This window comes from Carettochelys insculpta, chromosome 8 (assembly GCF_033958435.1).
Source record: "Carettochelys insculpta isolate YL-2023 chromosome 8, ASM3395843v1, whole genome shotgun sequence".
Taxonomy (NCBI): Eukaryota; Metazoa; Chordata; order Testudines; family Carettochelyidae; genus Carettochelys; species Carettochelys insculpta.
In genome coordinates this window covers 66,435,819-66,453,396 of record NC_134144.1, presented here as the reverse complement: position 1 = coordinate 66,453,396, position 17,578 = coordinate 66,435,819, and the positions used below count along the sequence as shown (strand labels likewise).

The 17,578-nt window shown below is 46.3% G+C and overlaps 1 protein-coding gene across 2 annotated transcripts in view; it reads left to right on the top strand.

The window, feature by feature from the left end:
* SLC15A2 (solute carrier family 15 member 2) overlaps positions 1-9,672 on the top strand; it is a 54,771-nt gene extending 45,099 nt beyond the window's left edge. For both annotated transcript variants that reach the window (XM_075001724.1, XM_075001723.1), the window contains 5 exons: positions 950-1,060; positions 2,427-2,523; positions 6,806-6,952; positions 8,493-8,597; positions 9,277-9,672. In XM_075001724.1, the coding sequence (XP_074857825.1) occupies positions 950-1,060; positions 2,427-2,523; positions 6,806-6,952; positions 8,493-8,597; positions 9,277-9,453 (637 nt within the window). In that variant the 3' untranslated portion in view covers positions 9,454-9,672. The remainder of the gene's footprint in view (positions 1-949; positions 1,061-2,426; positions 2,524-6,805; positions 6,953-8,492; positions 8,598-9,276) is intronic.
* Positions 9,673-17,578: the final 7,906 nt, after the last annotated feature.

Here is a 17,578-nt window from a genome sequence, read left to right as displayed (position 1 = left end):
AGAGTCTTGCAAAGTTATTTTGGAATAGTGGCTGTTATTCCAAAATAACTTTGCTATGTAGAACACATCCCCAGGCTGTGTCTCCACTTGCATTCCTCTTTCGAAAGAGGCATGCAAATGGGGGAAATTGAAAATGCAGATGAGGTTCAGATTTAAATATCTGGCACCTCGTTTGCATATTCTTCTTTTGAATGAGCTTCTTTCAAAAGAAGAAAAGCATTGTAGACGTGGCTCTTTTGAAAGTAAACCCCATCTTCGAAAGACCCCTTCTTCCCATGAAAAAAAAGGAAGAAGCGTTCTTTCGAAGATGGGGTTCACTTTTGAAAGAGCCCTGTCTACACTGCTTTTCTTCATTTGAAAGAAGCTCTTTCAAAAGAAGAATATGCAAATGAGGCCCCAGATACATAAATCTGCATCTTAGTTGCATTTTTGATTTCCCTCATTTGCATGCATCTTTTAAAAGAGGAATGCAAATGTAGACACAGCCTCAGTGTGAACTGCATGTTGATTTGGAGGGTTTGCCAATATCACTACACTGGTCGACACCTTCTAGTGCAGACAAGACCCAGTTTCTTTGGAAGAGGTCAAACCTCCTTCCTCTTGGAGCAGTGCTGCCAGTCAGTTTATGGAAGTGTCTCAGCAGAGATTGTCTGTAAGTTCTAATGCTGGAGTCACTGGAGACAAAGGGGCTGCAGTGGCCATTACTGCTTGGTGGTGGAGGGTAGGGGGACAGAAGAGGAACAAGGGGCTTAATTGTATGAAGGTTGGAAACTAATCATAGACTGAATAAGTGGGCAACAGCTCAGGCTTAAGTATTAGCATTTGGCAGGCCATGGCACTGAAAAGGGATGAACTGCATTAGGAGATATTGAGTAAGTTATGGAAGAGACCTAGTGCTGCATTTCTCTGGATTTAGATAACACCATAATAAAATATGGCTTCCTTGCAGATTCATTAATACTTTGGACCAAGATGTCAACATCACCGCTGGCAAAGTGTCAGTCATCAGAGTTAGTAAGAACTACAGTGTTTCAGACTATACAAATTTAGACAGGGGAAGGTAAGTTTCCTTATCTTGCCTGCAGTCTACTTCAAGTCCCTTTCTCCGTTGGGCTAGCTGGGGCTTCTCCCAGGCCAACATAAAGGTCCTTCAGCACCATGTTTGTAAAAGCAGAAGTGTTGGCCAGTTGGAGAGCAGATGAAGAGCCTTGTCCCAATCATATAGATTTGGAGGGAAGCAGTATTGTTACTCCACAGGGTGTCCTGCAGAACAATGTCCCTTGATGTGATCAGCGCTCGGATTAATTCCACCTCTGCTAAATGCCAAGACTGCTTATAATAGATGAACTGATTTGGATACAGTGAGGGGAGCTAATTTGGAAGCCCATAAGCTGGCTTTACGTTACCTGAATAAAGATGTCACAGCTTGGCCCAGTTTAGCTATTGTCAGGGCCGGGCCAAGTCAGTCTGGGGGCCATTGTGTGACTTTCTCCCACTTGCAACCCAATTCTTATTCTGTGTTATCTGGGAAATGCGGGAGGGGAATGGGCAAGGCGTGCGGATCTGGTGTGTGATTTGATGGCAGTAGGTGAACAGGAGGCAGAGGAACAAGAAGCCCTACAAGAAGCCCCAGGCACAGCAATAGTAACAAGCATGCGGGGCTCACAACATTCATGGCCATTCAGCTTTTGTACCACATCATGGTGGAGCCCAGGTGGGAGATTTCACGCTGGTATTCCAGGCTGTCTCTGCTGGCTTCAGGGCTGGCAATGCCATCTGTACTGAACATACTAGTACTCCTGGGGGCCCATCACTCTGGCACCTGTTGGGTTCAAGAAAAGTTTGCACAACTTCACCCTCCCCCCGATGAAGAACTATATTGCTGGAATGAGTGAGACTTGGCCTCCACTCTGGTGACTGTGCCTAGCCCCTGTGCATCTGGATGGATCTCTCACTTGTCCACAGGAAAAAGAGCATGTCGCATGGCTAGTCCTGAGCTTTTGAAAGCAAATGGCTAATTAGATAGTGGAGGCAGAGAGCTCATTTTCTTCATAGAGTTAAAGATTCTCTGGGCCCTGCTGAATTGTCTGGTCCACAATCCTTGAAGGAATAGGACTTCATAGGTAAGAAAAATGAACCTAGGAAATAAGGAGATCAGTGCCAGATGGAAGCAGAAATTATTAAAAATGCCAGGAATTTAATGTGCCGTAAGATGAATTTTAATCAATACCTGGGAAGTGGCCCTAAAAGGGAGGCAGCTCAAAGCAGCAGGAAAAGCTCTGGCTTCCTAGGGAGATTTATAGGACTATAACTGTAGGCTATTCATTCCCCCTAGTCCATGTTAGGTGTATTTTTAATGGCCGTGTTCCGTACTCTTTGTATATTAAACTAACCCAGGAAATCCTGTACTTTGTTATTTTATCGAGATACAATAAAGTAAAATGCAAAACTGGAACTGGAGAATTCACCCTGGATCTAGGCCTGCTTGACTTTGGAGCATCGTACACCATTGCTATAACTAAAGTAAGTCACTCTTTGAGGTTAACGTGTTGTTCCCATTCTGTTTTCCTATCTGTCAGTGCTCCTCCTCTTACGCTGGGAACTATCTGTTCCTTTGCCCTGATACAAACAAGGGAGTAGCCATTTAAAAGAGTCCAGTTATATGTGGGTCAACGGGAATTTCAGCAAGAGTTCTGGTACCCACCCATGTGAATTGGTACAGCCTGTGGCCATCTCATCAGAAGCTGTCATCTTCTCAGATCTTTCAAGTTAAAGAAGGGGTAAGGCCTGGCCAGCACATTGGATGGGAATCCTCCTTGGAAAATCATGTGATCCATGAATTGCCCCGGCAATTTTACTGTGCAACATTGTTTGCACTGACTTAATACTGACACAGCATGCGCGTAGGTCACATTGTGCTGCTGGAGACACCATCTTTTGGATGAGACATTATAGACTTCTCTATTTGTAGCCACTGAAAAGACCACCTATCGAAACCCCCTTGCCCACATCACTTTGCAGAAGCTTTCTGCCATGTCCTTAGACCCAAAAGTCCAATTTTTAGTCCGTAATGATCTATCTTGTGGCTCTTAGATGGGGGCAGTGTGCAAAACTGAGAGTTAGGTTGGAAAGACCTGTCTCTGTCCTTCCATTCCTCAGTTGGGGTCTATGTGGTGAGTTTGGGCTCTAGCCAAGGAAAGCCTTTATACTTGTCCGGTTTAGGATGATGGAAAAGAAAGTATCATGAATAAACCAGCTCTTGCTGGTGTTTGAGCACCCTGCAGCCATGCAGATTCCTCTGACTGATTGCCACTACCCAGATCTTCTGTTCTGTTTGGCAAAGGCTAAGTATATAAATGTGATCAGATCAATTACTGTTTAAGCCTTTCCAGTGCTCAGCCATACATATAAGCTAGGTCTTATGGGACACGTGGCTCAGCTCTGCTCTCTGTCTCTGACCACAAGCTTGTGATTTGGATTACGGAGTACTGTTAGCTACTCCCTGGTAATAAAGTTTCTCAATTGGGTCATTAATAGGATCCATCTGTGTCTGGAAAGCCAATGACCTAAGTTAAAAACTGCAACCAGAAAATAACCAGCTGCTGCTAGAATGGTGTGTACAATCCCAAAGAAAATAGACGTATGCCATCGTCTTTATGAATAAGCATTTGTATGGCTAGTCCAGGAGTCACATTCACTAAATCCTTGAGAATATAATCTGAACTCCACCTCTGAACTGCACACATTCCACACTTTATGCATTTATCTTTGATATGCCAAGTGACTCCTATCTGCATTTGCCACAATTAATAACAGCAGCATTTGCCTGGTATCTTTTTGCTCAGATGACTTCTACAATCTTGGTTATCTTAACAACCTTGCTCCGATTTTGCAAACCAGCACCTGGCTTTTGGCCCACTTATGTATTTATCCTCTGTGAAGGTTCCTCTTTCTTATCTCCGCAACTCATCTTATCAGTGGTGTGAGTCCGTATGGGTAGTTTTTATAGCGTAAATAATCACACTGAAATCAGCTGACTCGTATGCGTGCACAATGCTGCCCTCTACTGGATGGACTCAGGCTTGTTCTGCTATGAATCATGGGGCTGGAAAGTTGGAGTTTTGCTTTCATTTTAAATGTTAGCGGTCTGGTCTTTGGAGGCACAAGAATATGGATTCTGTCCTAATGGTTGGTGCGATACAGAAAAGTAACATCTGGATAGTTCTAAGTGGATGGAGATTCATTGCAACATCATGGGCCAGAGATCATCAGTCATGTAAACTGGTGCAGCTGCATTGACTTAAGTGGAGTGACACCGATTGGCACTAGCTCAGGACCAGCCCATAATTTGTAGGCAGTTGTTACTGTTCTGAGACTGAGGGTACTGGGCTTAAACTAGACTTAGTTGCAGGGGCACTCTCACGCCCTTGGAGAGAAGACTAATGAGCTCTTCTGGGTTTGTTCAGCACTAACGAGGCACACCTGTGAGGCTAGCTGTGCCTGCAGGGCAGGGGAGGAGAGCGATTAAAAAGGGAAAACCTGCCACAGGAAGCCGGTACTGAACAGAGGCTGCTGACCACAGAGAGATATCAGCTAAGGAGGTCATAGCCACAAGTCTCACCACCCCTGGGATTGCATGGACCAGCAGTAGAGCAGAATGGCCCTGGAGTGGCGGGTGGGGGGTGCTAGAGTTAGACTTTAATTAAAGGCCATAGACCTGCTGAAAGCCCAAGACCAAAGGGACTGACTTGCAAAAGACTATCTAGAAGACAGGCCACCTGTGCCTGCCTTTTCTTTCATCTGAATTCCCATCTCATAAGGAAAAGCGAAAATGAGGATGGTCATACTGGGTCATACCGAAGGTCCATTCAGCCCAGTCTCCTGTCTTCTGACAGTGGCCTGGTGCTCCTGAGAGAATGAATAAACCAGGGAATCACCCCCTGAGAAAAGGACCTTTCTTTTGTTTGTTTTGCTTAGAAAACTCCTTGTTGGACAGGGGACATAAATAACTTCGGGGGGCGGGGGCTGGTGGGGACTCAGGAGAGCCGTGAGCAGACTATCCCCGCCAGTACATCCATTTTAATTGTTAAACGTGTATTCGGAGATGGAGATTCTTATTTGACAAAAGGGATTGTTCCCCTTTGCACACAAGACGAGTTGTTTCCATACATTCCTGCAAACCCATCGCATAGATGAAGAGAAATCTATGTGACTGCTTTTTGTTTACTTCCTTATTGTTACCCTCCATCGGCAAGGGGCCACCAGTGCAAACTCGTGCTGTAAACAAACACATTTCTTGAGCCACATTATTAGCACCGCCTCTTTATGTTACTAAAATTGGAATAATTTCCCCAGCCCCTTTCTTGTGTTTGCTCTTTGCTTAAGATTTTTGCAGCATTTCTTCCAGCTCAGCCACTGAACTTCAGGGATGTTCATTTCACTTTTGCTCGTCCACATGGTGACTGGCCACTATTGTACCAACGCAGAGAAAGCATGAACTAGTCCCAAGATTTTCAGCAGTGCTTCAGTTAGATGGGTATGGAGGGAAGCCGTAGGCAGTGGCAGAGATGGCCAGTTGTGACCAAACCAGTGAGGACAAGCCTGGCATTCTCACTCAGCTTCTTCAAAAGAAAGTTTAGCTTGGATAATGGCCAACTGGAGGCTTTGGAGTTTGGCCCCATTGTTTGTTCCCTCCAACCACAGCCAGGGAATGAGTAACACATTGCAGCAGTATGAGGTCAGACAATAGATTCAGCTCAAAGTTGTGCTCATGCTGCATAAGGTCCTCAAGAATTGTTGTCCAAGATACTTGAGTGGTCACCCCTCCCACTTTGTTCTTCCTGAGCTGTTCAAAGTCCTCCATATTGCTCTGTCCCCAAGTGGATGGGGATGGGCATTTGCTATTCAGGGACTCCATCTATAGAGGTTTGCGCTGTGGCTGTCTCTTGAGGCTCTAAGCCAGGCCTTCCCATCTGACTAAGTCACCGTTGAACTTCCTGACCTCTCCATTTTACCATCTCTTCTTTTTTTTTTTTTTTAGTTGCCTTAGTGGCCATTTCTACTGAGGCCCAGCTCAGTTCTGATTATTACTATGAATTCTATGGCACTCAGCTCCACTATGGTGGGTGCTAGGTAAATAAATAAACTACATACTATGTATGGCTTGTTGGCACAGCTGAACTGTAAAGATGGAAATCACTAGGGACACTGTCTCCATCTGACTTTAATCAATCTCCAATTACTCTAAGGTATTAGTGACATTTCTTTGGGGTGTAGGGAGTAAGGTACAGAAATTCTACCCCCCCCCTTTCAACTTTCTAAAACTCCTTCTCTTGATTTGCAACCATTTGCATCTGCATGTTTATTTTTCTACTGAATATTCTTCATAAGAGCAGAGTTTGCTGTGACTTTAAGTCAGTGTATTCCAGTCTTTCCTTGGCTACCACTCAAATCTTTCTCTGAATCGGAGCAGCTTTGACCGACACACAGGGAAACAAAATGAAAGCATTAGAGAAGATTTTACAAGAAGCTGTCTGAGTCCATCTGGCAGAGGTTTAGAACAGTCATCCTCTCTTGGACCAGCGCAGTGTGTATCAATTCAAATATCTCACTCTTCTGACTTGCCCAGAATGTTGTTAGTTGAGAGGCAGGGCACGGTTCAAATCCACCCAGCAAATGCAGGGGCAGAATTTTGCTTCACTCTTTAAGGAAAACTCACTTTTGGTAAATTGTGCATGGAAGCCAATATAATATAGATCTCATACGTCAACAGCTAATCACTGTGTCTGTCTCTTTTCCCACTTAGAATTCTACAGACACTTTTCAAGCACACAAGACAGAAGATATCCCAGCCAACAATGTCCATATTGCTTGGCAGTTGCCACAGTACATGTTAATATCAGCTGGGGAAGTGATGTTCTCCGTTACGGGACTGGCATTCTCTTATTCTCAGGTATTGTATTTGGGGACTGATGGCTGATAGCTGAGGATCCATGCGTATTTGCCCTGTGTTTGATCCTTTTTTTTTTTTTTTGCCTCTGACACTGACTTGTAACACAGCCTTGGGCATGACACTTAGTGGTGACATCGCAGTGCTTCAGTTTAAAATGGAGTTAGCAATGTGGCTAGCTCAGAGAAGGTGTCAGAGGCTAAATTTAGTCAAGCATTGACAGTGCCTTGAGGTCCATAGAAGCATGATTTATGAGGCAAAATATTATTGGGTTGCACATATAAATAACTGGGATTTTTGAGGCAGATTTGTGGAAATGGTTAACTGAGATGGTCCAAATTCTGCTCTGAATTCTACCCAAACTACCTCTCATCAAGCCAGGACTGAAACAAGAATTAGACTTTGGGCCAGTCTCTTTTCAAGGGGAAGAATTTGAACGCCATAGCTTCAGTCTCCCCTGAGATGATTTTCTTCTTCATGTTTTTGTGTGCGCACTTTCCAGAGCCAGCAGCCAAAACATACCACGAATGACTCTGTTCATGGCTGGTGGGAATCAATAAAGCTCTACTGAACCTAATGAACACCAGTCGATAGTCTGACTTGTGACAGGAGGTCAGAGCAGCCCTTGCTGCTATTCTCGCTTAGCCCCATTGCACTTTCAGCTGTGCACACTTACTGCAGTTATTCGGGTTAAACAGATACAATGGAAGAAAGATCTGAGCTCATAAGGCTTCCTTTTTAACTCCTGTCTGCTCAGTTTGATTCTTGCTAGAGAAATGCAGGTTTCCCACCTTTAAAATGATGTTGAAAATTTTAAGAAGGAATTACAGGACAACTTGCCCTGCAATGAGGGACGAAAAGAACTCAGACGTGCTTTGCAAAGAGAAAGGAAGAGTAGGTGTCTGCTGCAGACTGGCTCATCTAGCAGACAAAGGCAAAACAAGATCCAGTCAGCTGTTACAGAGCTAACACTGTGAACACAGTACACTTAAGATAATTAACCGTTGGGACAATTTACAAAGGGATGGGGTAAATTTTCCATGTGTTGGGAGACTTTCGGTCATGACTAGGTCTCTTTCTAACAGAGATGCTCCAATTCAGCCGCAAAGTGCTGGGCCAGAGCAGCTGCATTCCTGGTTTGAATCCTATGGCCTGTGCTATGTGGGGGTTCAGCCTACGTGATCATTTCTGGCCTTAACTTGTAACAATCGCTGGGGCTTGCAGCAGAGGGGCCAGCTGGGGTTCCGGTCTTCCCCAGACATGTCTCCTTCCCCCCCGAATCTGGCGTGAGCATTGTGTTGGAAGAGGCATGGTGTTTCGCTTGGAGAAATCAGAGACAATTAAGTGCTCAGCACCTTGGTAACCACCTTGCACCCATGGTCCTGACCAAAGTAGAAAGGAGAACTCCGCCCATCTTAGTCCTCTCTCTGTGGAACACCCACCCTCCACGCACCTGCCACCCAGAGAAATAACAAGGAAGGAAAAAGCAGCAGAACTTGAAAACAAAAGAAAACCCACAGCCCAAGTCTTGTGTTATTTTCAGGCTCCTGTCAGCATGAAATCAGTACTCCAGGCAGGCTGGCTGCTCACCGTGGCCTTTGGAAATGTCATTGTGCTCATTGTAGCCCAAGCAGCACCACTGGAGCAGGTATGGCTTAGAATATTACCGACCGCATTCAAGCCGGGGTCAGGACATTGCCAGAGTCCCAAGGCCAGCTCTCTGCTTGCATTCCCCTGGTGGCAGCTGAGCCCAGCAGATTTCAGTCTCCGCGGGCTGTGCTGCTATCTCTAGCACCACCAGTCCCCAGAGGCATCAGAATCTGGCAAGCCTCACTGTCACACACCACAGCTGGGTCATCACTGGTCAGGACGAGCCCCATTAGTCCTGGAGGGGCAGGTGTCCCTGGGGGTTCAGATTGGTTGGGGCTGGATTTGGGTAGGGTGGTATGCAGACCATTGCCATCCTGAGGGGCTTGCATACAAGGCTCTGGATTGGTTTGATTTCTAGTTAAGTTTTAACCCTAAACTTAAACACGTGGGGAAAAGAATAGATTTTTGCCTAGCCCCCAAGCTGTTAAGTGTTTGTTCCCATTCACTAAACGGAGTGGATTCCGAGGAGAAGCTCTACTCAAACTAATTAGATCAGTCCAGTTAGTTTTATCTATAATCCATCTGTTTATAATTAGCTTGGTATAGGGAAGACATGCCTCTACATGTCTGACAAGAAGAGTCACTCTTGACTTCCCTCATGAGCTCACTTGAAAGTCTAGACGCTGCTTTTAAGGATCCGCTTTCCAATGAAGTGTGATGTTCTTTTCGTTTTTCAGTGGGCGGAGTTTGTCCTGTTCGCTGCCCTCCTCTTTGCCGTGTGTATCATCTTCTCCATCATGGGCTACTTCTACGTTAGCATGAATCCTGAAGACCTGATCGAAAAAGAAGAGAACGGAGAGAAGTCAAGCAGCAAAAATGCGATTAGCCTTGTTCAGCAGAAATCACAGCTATAACTTGACTGTGGGTTGTGCTGGAAGTTCTTTGTTTTAAACAGAGCACATTAAACGGGGCTTTTTGCGTTCTGACCTATAACATGAAATATATCTTTCTAGACAAAACCAAACCCCTTTCTCCAAACAAGGGATCTGAAAATTTGTATAAAACTGCCGGGGAAAGCTCCCTTAGCACTAAAGGCGCTATTCCAAATAAATACAGTATGATGTTAAATCTGACTGCCCTTCCTAGCCAGGAAATTACTTTCTATAACTTGGCTTTAAATACCTCTTCAGCAGCCGGGGGAAGCTTGTACACTGGGCTCGGATCCAACACAGCTGATTTCTGCAGGCGTGTGGACTAACAGGCTGGAATTTACTGAAGAACAATTTGGTGCAATGATTGGTAGGAGGTTCCTGAGTCACCAGCAAGGCCAGGAGAAATGACATAGAATCATGGAACATTTCATTATGTGACTATTTCTGGGCATTTTACCCCCATTGTTACATGTTACAAGGGCCTTGATTTGTGGTTTCTACCTCCAGAGCCCCATGTAATAATGAATAATGAAATACCACGGGGCAAAATGCCCTCTAGAAGTTACCTTTCAAGGTGTGCACAAGACCGTCCATCTAATCCAGTGTTTCCCAGTCCCTGGGTCACAACCCAGAAGGTAGGCAAGGCCTGCAAACTTTAAAAATAGATCCCATTTTGCAGACAGTGTTTTAAAAGAGACGTGTCTCACACTTCGCCGTGTGTTCAGACTGTGCGCACTAATAAAGTTATTTGAACTGCAGGTGCCTCCATGAGCCAATGGAGCATGGAAAGAATTATGGGAAAGCCTGCCCTGGGGAGTGGGGTTCTTGCACCTCAGCTCTCCTGCCCACGTGACTGCCTTGGGAAGGGATGTGGCAGGAACTCTTGGGCCTACCCACCTCTTTCTGCTGTGCATGGAGGCCTCTCCTCATGCCCAGCTGCTCTGAGGACGTGGAGGTTGCCATGTGTCTGGGTTTTGACTGGAATGTCAGGTCAAAGAGAAAATCTGGCAATGTCTGCTCTGCACAGCCAAGAGTCCGCTACAAGTCTGGGTGTGCCCGGGGGTGGAGGCAGTAACCAGCCTTGACCATTGGGGTGGAAACAGCAGCAACTGTGGCAAAAGCTGCGTGGAGGAGCTGCTGTGGGCTCAATACTGACACTGGACAAAGACCAGTGTCTGACTTTTCGATGGGCGCCCGGAGGCGCTTGCAGTGAGGTGGGGCTGGCCAGCCATATTCTGGCCCTGCAGAGGCATGAGGCTTGCTTGGGAGCCAGGAGCCAGAAAGTCAGCACAATGAGTACCTTAGGGGCAGCCGAACAGAGCGCCCTGAAGGGTGACAGAGGTAGTGAGGGCAGAGGCTCTGGGTCTGCACACAGGTGCAGGGTGGTACCATGCTCCTGCAGATGCCACATAGAGCACCGCATGATGGATGAGGAAGTCAAAGCAGTGGGAAGCAACAGCAACCACAGGTCCCATGGTCAGGCTACGGCTGAGTGCACAAGGTAGCAGGGGCTGATAACGCTGCATAGAGAGTAAGAAATGTTTAGAAGGCAAAATCCTTGAGTATTTTCTCCTTAAGCTATTCACAGCAGTTGCAGTGGCCACTGATTATTATAACTGAGTCCTGGTCCAAAGAGGTGGAGCACCACTGGTCTAATCTATCCCACATATGGACTTTTAGTGGGCTTGGCAGACTCATGGACTGTTCGATAAACTGCAGACTAAGAACTGTCTGTGTTTTAATCCCATAGATCCAGACTCCTTGCTAAGTAGTAAAACCTTCCTGGGCACTTGATATTTACATTACATTATCCCATTGCGGGTTGGGATATAGCTGATTTGAAGCATTTCATCCTATGCTTCAGTCGTTCCCCACTGGGAGACATGTTGCAGCAATTTCTATAAAACAAGGATGCACTTTATTATCCTATTCAGTTTTCAGCCTAGCGAGGCAGAACATGGCATCAGTGATTTATTTTGCTCGTTTAGCTCTCTTTTTAACTTCATCAAAGGTGAGTCTTTCCTCTTCTGCTTCAGCACCAGATTTAGGAAATAGCTATTTTAGCATAACTGTGATATAATTATCCAATTTTTCGAGCTTGTCTGAGGATGAGGTTTCTTGCTCTGGCTAGAAATGAGCTCATAATTACTGCAAAACTGCCAGGGAGTTGCCCTCCCCAGCTGTGCCCCCTCCCCCATGCGCTTTGTGTGCTGTCGCAGTTGACAAGGGCATATCACAACGTCTTAGCTGCAATGGTGCTCTCAGCACATTTTCTTAGAATACTTGCAGAGGAGGCAGATTCCCAGAGCACAGATTTTGAAGAGCCTTTCATCTCTCAAACTACGCAGGAGTCAGGCCTTGATCCCATGTGGTCATCGTGGCCCTGATTCAGGAAAGCACTGACACACGCGATTAATTCCAGCTCTGTACTCGACGGCCCTTAGGCGCAAGCTTAACTTGGTCTTCTTTAGGACTGTGTTAAACAGGGATTCTGTGCTGTCCGGAATCGGGGCCTGCCAATTTTTGACACTTTCATGAGATGACCACATTACTGAGTTCCCAGAGAATTGTATTCTGCATCTGTACATTTCAATTTCAATTACGTAGGACAGTCGTTTTCAGTTCCTGTCCTAACCCATTGCAGAGTTGCATATGTTTTGGCTAATGTTGTGTGCCATTAAAGAGCCACTGGGTTCTACCCCAGAGGGAAGCTGTGTCTGACTGTGGAGTAATGGACACCCAAGATACACGCACTTCAGCCCCATCCTCAGAGGCCAGTTCAAGACTGTGCACTTTTGTATGATTCTGGACTCTGTTGGGTCCTTCCCCTCAGGACATTTTTAGTCCGGTTTTATGAGCCATTGTCAGCTCTGGCCCTCCCATTTACTGGGACCCCACTCTTTAAATGCCCCTCTGAAACCACCCTCCCCACTCATGCAGCTGATGAAGCGGGTCTTTGCGCATGAAAGCTTATGCTCCAAAATATCTGTTGGTTTATAAGGTACCACAGGACTTCTTGTTGTTCTCAAAGATACAAACTAACATGGCTACCTCTCTGGTACAGTTCAGGATTGTGCCCTTTTGTATGATTCTGGACTCTGGTGGTTCTTTCCCCTCAGGGCATTTTTAGTCCAGTTTTATGGGCCATTGAGAAGCTGCTCAGCGAATGCTGACATGCTCTGGTGTGCTTCTGCTTAATTTGCTTTCAAAGTGCAGCTCTAATAAATGGACTTTCTTCTTCCTCCTCTGACCCCACCTCCTCCCCCCAGAAGTGATGGAATGATGGACAAGCGCCAGCCACACTGAGCAGCCTCAGATTTAAATGATCGGCGCATTTACATTTTTACATGCTTTGGATTTGGAAGTAGTGTGGAGTGTCAGGGCATGTGCAGATTAAAACCTATTTTAAATAACAGGCACAGGTCCCTAGGGAAGCGATCAACAGGCTGCATACTGACCATTGATGCAAAAGCAAGACTGAGTGGCCAAATGAGGCATTCTTAAAAGCCATGTTATCTCCAAAAGCTCCTTTTTCAAATGTTTTTAGCTCATTGGCAGCATTAGCTGTGGAAGTCGCAGACTTGGAGTTCAAATTAAAGGCGTCATTCCGAACTCCTAAAAGGTACATTTAGCGCGTGATAGGAATCTGTAAATTTCAGGCGCCAAATTGCCTGAACTTCCACTGCAAACTTCATCAAGTATGACGCCATCCTGAGAAAATTAGGGAGAACTCATCAGAGTTGCTTATTGTTTTTGTGTGCGCCATCACAGTTGCTGTAGGCTCAAGACATTATATAATGAACTATTTGTACTAACCTGGGCTGGGCCCTGCAGATCCAGCAGGGGGTTTGTTGTATAGGCTGGACTGGTCCAGGAGGGCAAAAGGTGTACCACATCCAGCAGTCACCTGGCTGCTAGCTCCAGTTTTACGTCAGTCAACACTGTCTAACACCACTTTTACATCAGTATAACCCCAAGAATGCCCTCCATTTCCTTAAAACATGTTAAGGGTCAAAGATTGAAGGCCCAATCCTGCATGGTACTTGTCACATTCCTGCTCCCAGAAATCAGTCTGAACTGCATTTTTATTTCAGTAAGAGCTGAAGGAACTCAGCTTACAGGTCAAATGTGGAAAACAAACCCAGCTTGTTGCCAGTTTCAGGGCTCAGGAGCCAGAACTGTTCTAGATTGGCTTCCAGCCCAGGACTCCTTCCAGAGGCTGTGAGCTGCCAGCCAGTGAGCCAAATTGGGAAGCCCCTGATGAGTTTTTTCACACAAATGTCTATTTGAGCAATTGAAGATTTCTTGAATAAAACTGTTAGGGTCTAACCATTACGTTTATGAATGAATAGCAACATTCGTCCCTTGGGCTTCTATACCGGGGTCAGTGACCTTTCCAAGGCGGAGCACCGAAATTTGACCTTTTGACCTCTATGTCCAGTCCGAGTGCTGGTGATACTTTTTAAAGTCACTAGTAGTCCTACTTACAACAGCTTCATTAATAAATACATTAAGATGCAGAGCTTTATTGTTTAGGCCGTTGTTGGTAGCATGAGCTGGTCTTTTGCTAACCCATGTGTTGCATAGCTTTCAGCAAGTTCCTGGCCGCATGGGGGAGGAGGGACTGGCACTGAGCACACACCTCACGTGCTGATGAAAATTGGCTCAAGTGCCATTCTTGGCACCTGTGCCAGAGGTTTCTGACCAGTGTTCTAGATTGAGCAAATTGTGGCTTTAATATCTTCATTGCAGCCACGTGCATCCCTTCTTCTATGGCACAGGCAGGGTGTAGTCCCTGTTGTGGCTGGAGTGTACTATCATGAGAAACCACCACTAAATTCCAGCAGACTGCGCCAAGTTACTGTCAGTATGGCCTTAATAGAAACTGCTGGGGCTTGGGCCTTTATGGCGGAACCCTGCAATAGCTTTTAGAGGGTTGTATCCTGATGAAGACATCAGTGCAGAAACTTCTCTTCCCTGGTGCTGACTGCTGTTTGACAGATTTGCTTAGGAAGCCATTGGTACAGCCAGCAGTGGGGCCAGTTCCATAAATTCCAAAATCGTAACTTAAACCCAAAAGATTCATGAGATGGTTAAAAAATCACAAGGTATTTTTTTAAAAGAAAAAACTGGGAGTCTTTGGCTTGGTCGTCTAGCTTTCAGACTTAGATCAAGCTTCTTTGTGCAGCCAGGAGGGCTAGAAATGTACCTAATTTTTAAAAAGCATGGGTGAGATTTGCCTGCAACCGCTTGATTCCATCAAAGGGGCTTTGGGGAAAGGATCACAAGACTCAGCAATGCAGAACTAGACCAAGAATGGGTCCCTCACTCATTATACAGAATCCACCTTCTATGCAGAAGCCCTCCTCTCCTAACTCTCTTTCCAGACCTGTGTCAAGTCCCCCCCACCAGCCTCCCTGCCACCTCAATAACAGACTATTCATCTAATACGAAAACAAGTAAGACCGGGTTCTTCTAGTGACCCCTACCCAGTCCCAGCCCATCATGTGGAAAGTAATCTCTCCCTGTGCCACAGCATGACTCTAGCTGTAATTTGGACTGAATCAAAAGACAAGGGCCAGATTTTTAGAACTATTTACATGACCCTTCTGCCAGCTGGAGCCAGCAGCAAGCAGGGCTGGGTTTAATATCCTGAGGTTCCTTTTCAACAATACAACACAGAACTAGCCCACACCTCCCCACTTGCACCCCGGCCCAGTCACCTGGGACATTCACCCACCACCCCAGGGCAGCTCTGACAGGCCATGTTTCCCCACTCGCAAGCATAGAGTCTTAGCGTAGAAAAGAAACTTTTACTGTAAGGAGGAAAGTCTCTTGACATCCATTGGGGAAAATGCCACAAGCTGGATTCAGAAACCTCAAACTCTGAACAAGACACCCACCCCAGAGCGCATGGGGCAGGGCCGTCGGCCTCATCGTCTTGAGTTCTACAGCCAAAAGTTCCCGTTCTGCGCCCCCTCAAGCAGGACAAGGACAGCGCAGTTTGGATCCCCTGCAGGCAAAAATGAAGAGGACAATAGGCCTGGATTCAGCTGTAAGCCAACGCTGGGCAAGGCTGATCACGTGGAGCTACACAACACCTGTCTGCTGGATACCTACCTAGAGCAGGTGTGTTCCTGTAAGGACAGCTTGCTCCTGAAGTCTCCCCCACCCCCAGACTACCTATTAGGGGAGACTTCATTCTGAACCTGCTTTATTTAGATGCTGGAGGGCTTATCAGAAGTGCCAAAGTGCCTAACTCCCACTGATGTCACTGGCTACTGGTGCAGCGCTGGGCACTTCTGAAAAAGCCCCTTAAGCACCTGTCTGCTTCTAAATCCCTTTGAATTCAGACCCGAGCTCCTCTGTTGGGGTAATGTTGTGCACCTCCATTGACATCAAAGTGCTTTAAGGCCACGTGGGAACATTGATTTACAGCTGCTAGATTCTAACCAATTCATAAGCTAAACCAGCCATCACAATGCAAGCTACAAATAGCTGAGGGTTCTCATCCTGCAGTCCCAGAGGCTGATTCAAAGCCTACTGAAGTCAACATGAAGCTTTCCATTCATTACAGTGGGCTCTGACTTATGCACCTGATGCAGAGACAAATGAATGCAGTGAACACATGGCCTCCTTTGTGGCTACAGGCGCTGAGCTGGAAAGCATCTGCTTATTGCAATAAGGTGGGGGGGGGCTTTTTTCATATTTTGTGGCACATATTCTGCATGTTAATTACAGCTCTTAGACTGTAAGGAAATAGCTTGAGTTCCAATTGATCTTACATTTCAGCCAGGAAGCTTGTTTTTCCTCTATTTTAATAATAAATGTGCTGTTGATAATGGTTTAGGTGTAATACAGTGCGGCTTTGTATTGTGCATTGGATTGGAAACACCAGGATTTTCTCATCATGCATTATTGATATGACAGGTTGCAAATATTTAACAAACAAATTAACAGGCTTGCTCTCCTCCCTCCCATTGGTGTTTTGGCTTGAAAGCTCAATCTTTCTGACGGCCGGAGCTGGCTGGGATTAGTAATTTTTTTCTTTAAAACATAATTTTGTCACAGGTAGTTTTGTCCTCTATGCTCACAGGAACAGTGTGACTAAAGAGCTTTGGAAGCTTGAATTAAGTCCCATCTTGGAGCAACTTTTTCACCCTTGTAGACACCTTGAATCTTCTAATCAGCATTCTTATTTGCCTGTTAAAAGGGTTAGTCCCTTTCTGTACTCCCAATAGATTAGGTACCACCAATACATAGGGCTCAGGAACATGGCATTGTTCTGGGATTTGCAGGGCTCTGAAGCTTCTTCTTGAGCTGCAGTGGAAAGGGCTTTCTCTGTACACTGAGGTCTTCACATGGTGAGAGCTGTGGTCTCTGTACACTGGGGAAAGGGACTCTGTGTCCAGCTGGAGGAGGCTTCCTCCTGGCTCAGGCACTAACGGCACCAGCCATAAGGCTGCTTTCTAAATGCCCCCTCATTAGCAGAGGGGCATAGGAAGCATGCTGGGAATGGGCCTTAGCAGAAGTGTGGCTGAGATGCCTGTGCTCCCGTTGACTTCCCTTAATAGGGGCAAGAGTAGCGGGGTTGACAGGGCACCCTGTAAATTCGATTTAGCACCTCCCCACTAGGTGCACTAAACTGACCTTTGGAAGATTGACCGCAGCATGGTGGGTTCTCCCTGTAGTGGAGATGCCCTGAGCCGGGCCCTCAGAGCTACCTTTGTTACGCTGGGTGCTATTGCGAGCCTGTGGCTGCCCAGGACTTGGAGGGCTGAAATCTTGCTACAGCTCTTGGACCTGTGGCATCACAAATACATGCCCGTGGCTTCAGAATGGACCAGGCTGCAGGGCTGGATAAAGAGAGCCCCGTGGCAACCAGAACAACTGTCCCAATACAACAAGGGGTGAGCACTGACACCAGCACCTACCGCACCGCGGCTCTGATCTCAGCTTAGGGTTCCTCAGGTGCTACTGCTCAATGGGTAACCGCAGCAAAAAGGGCCGTACTCAAGATAGGCACAGCCCCTCTTGACACAGAATTAACCTAGCTCAAGACCACAGCCAAGAATGTGGGAAAAGTAAACCCGCCCTGCCCGAGTGC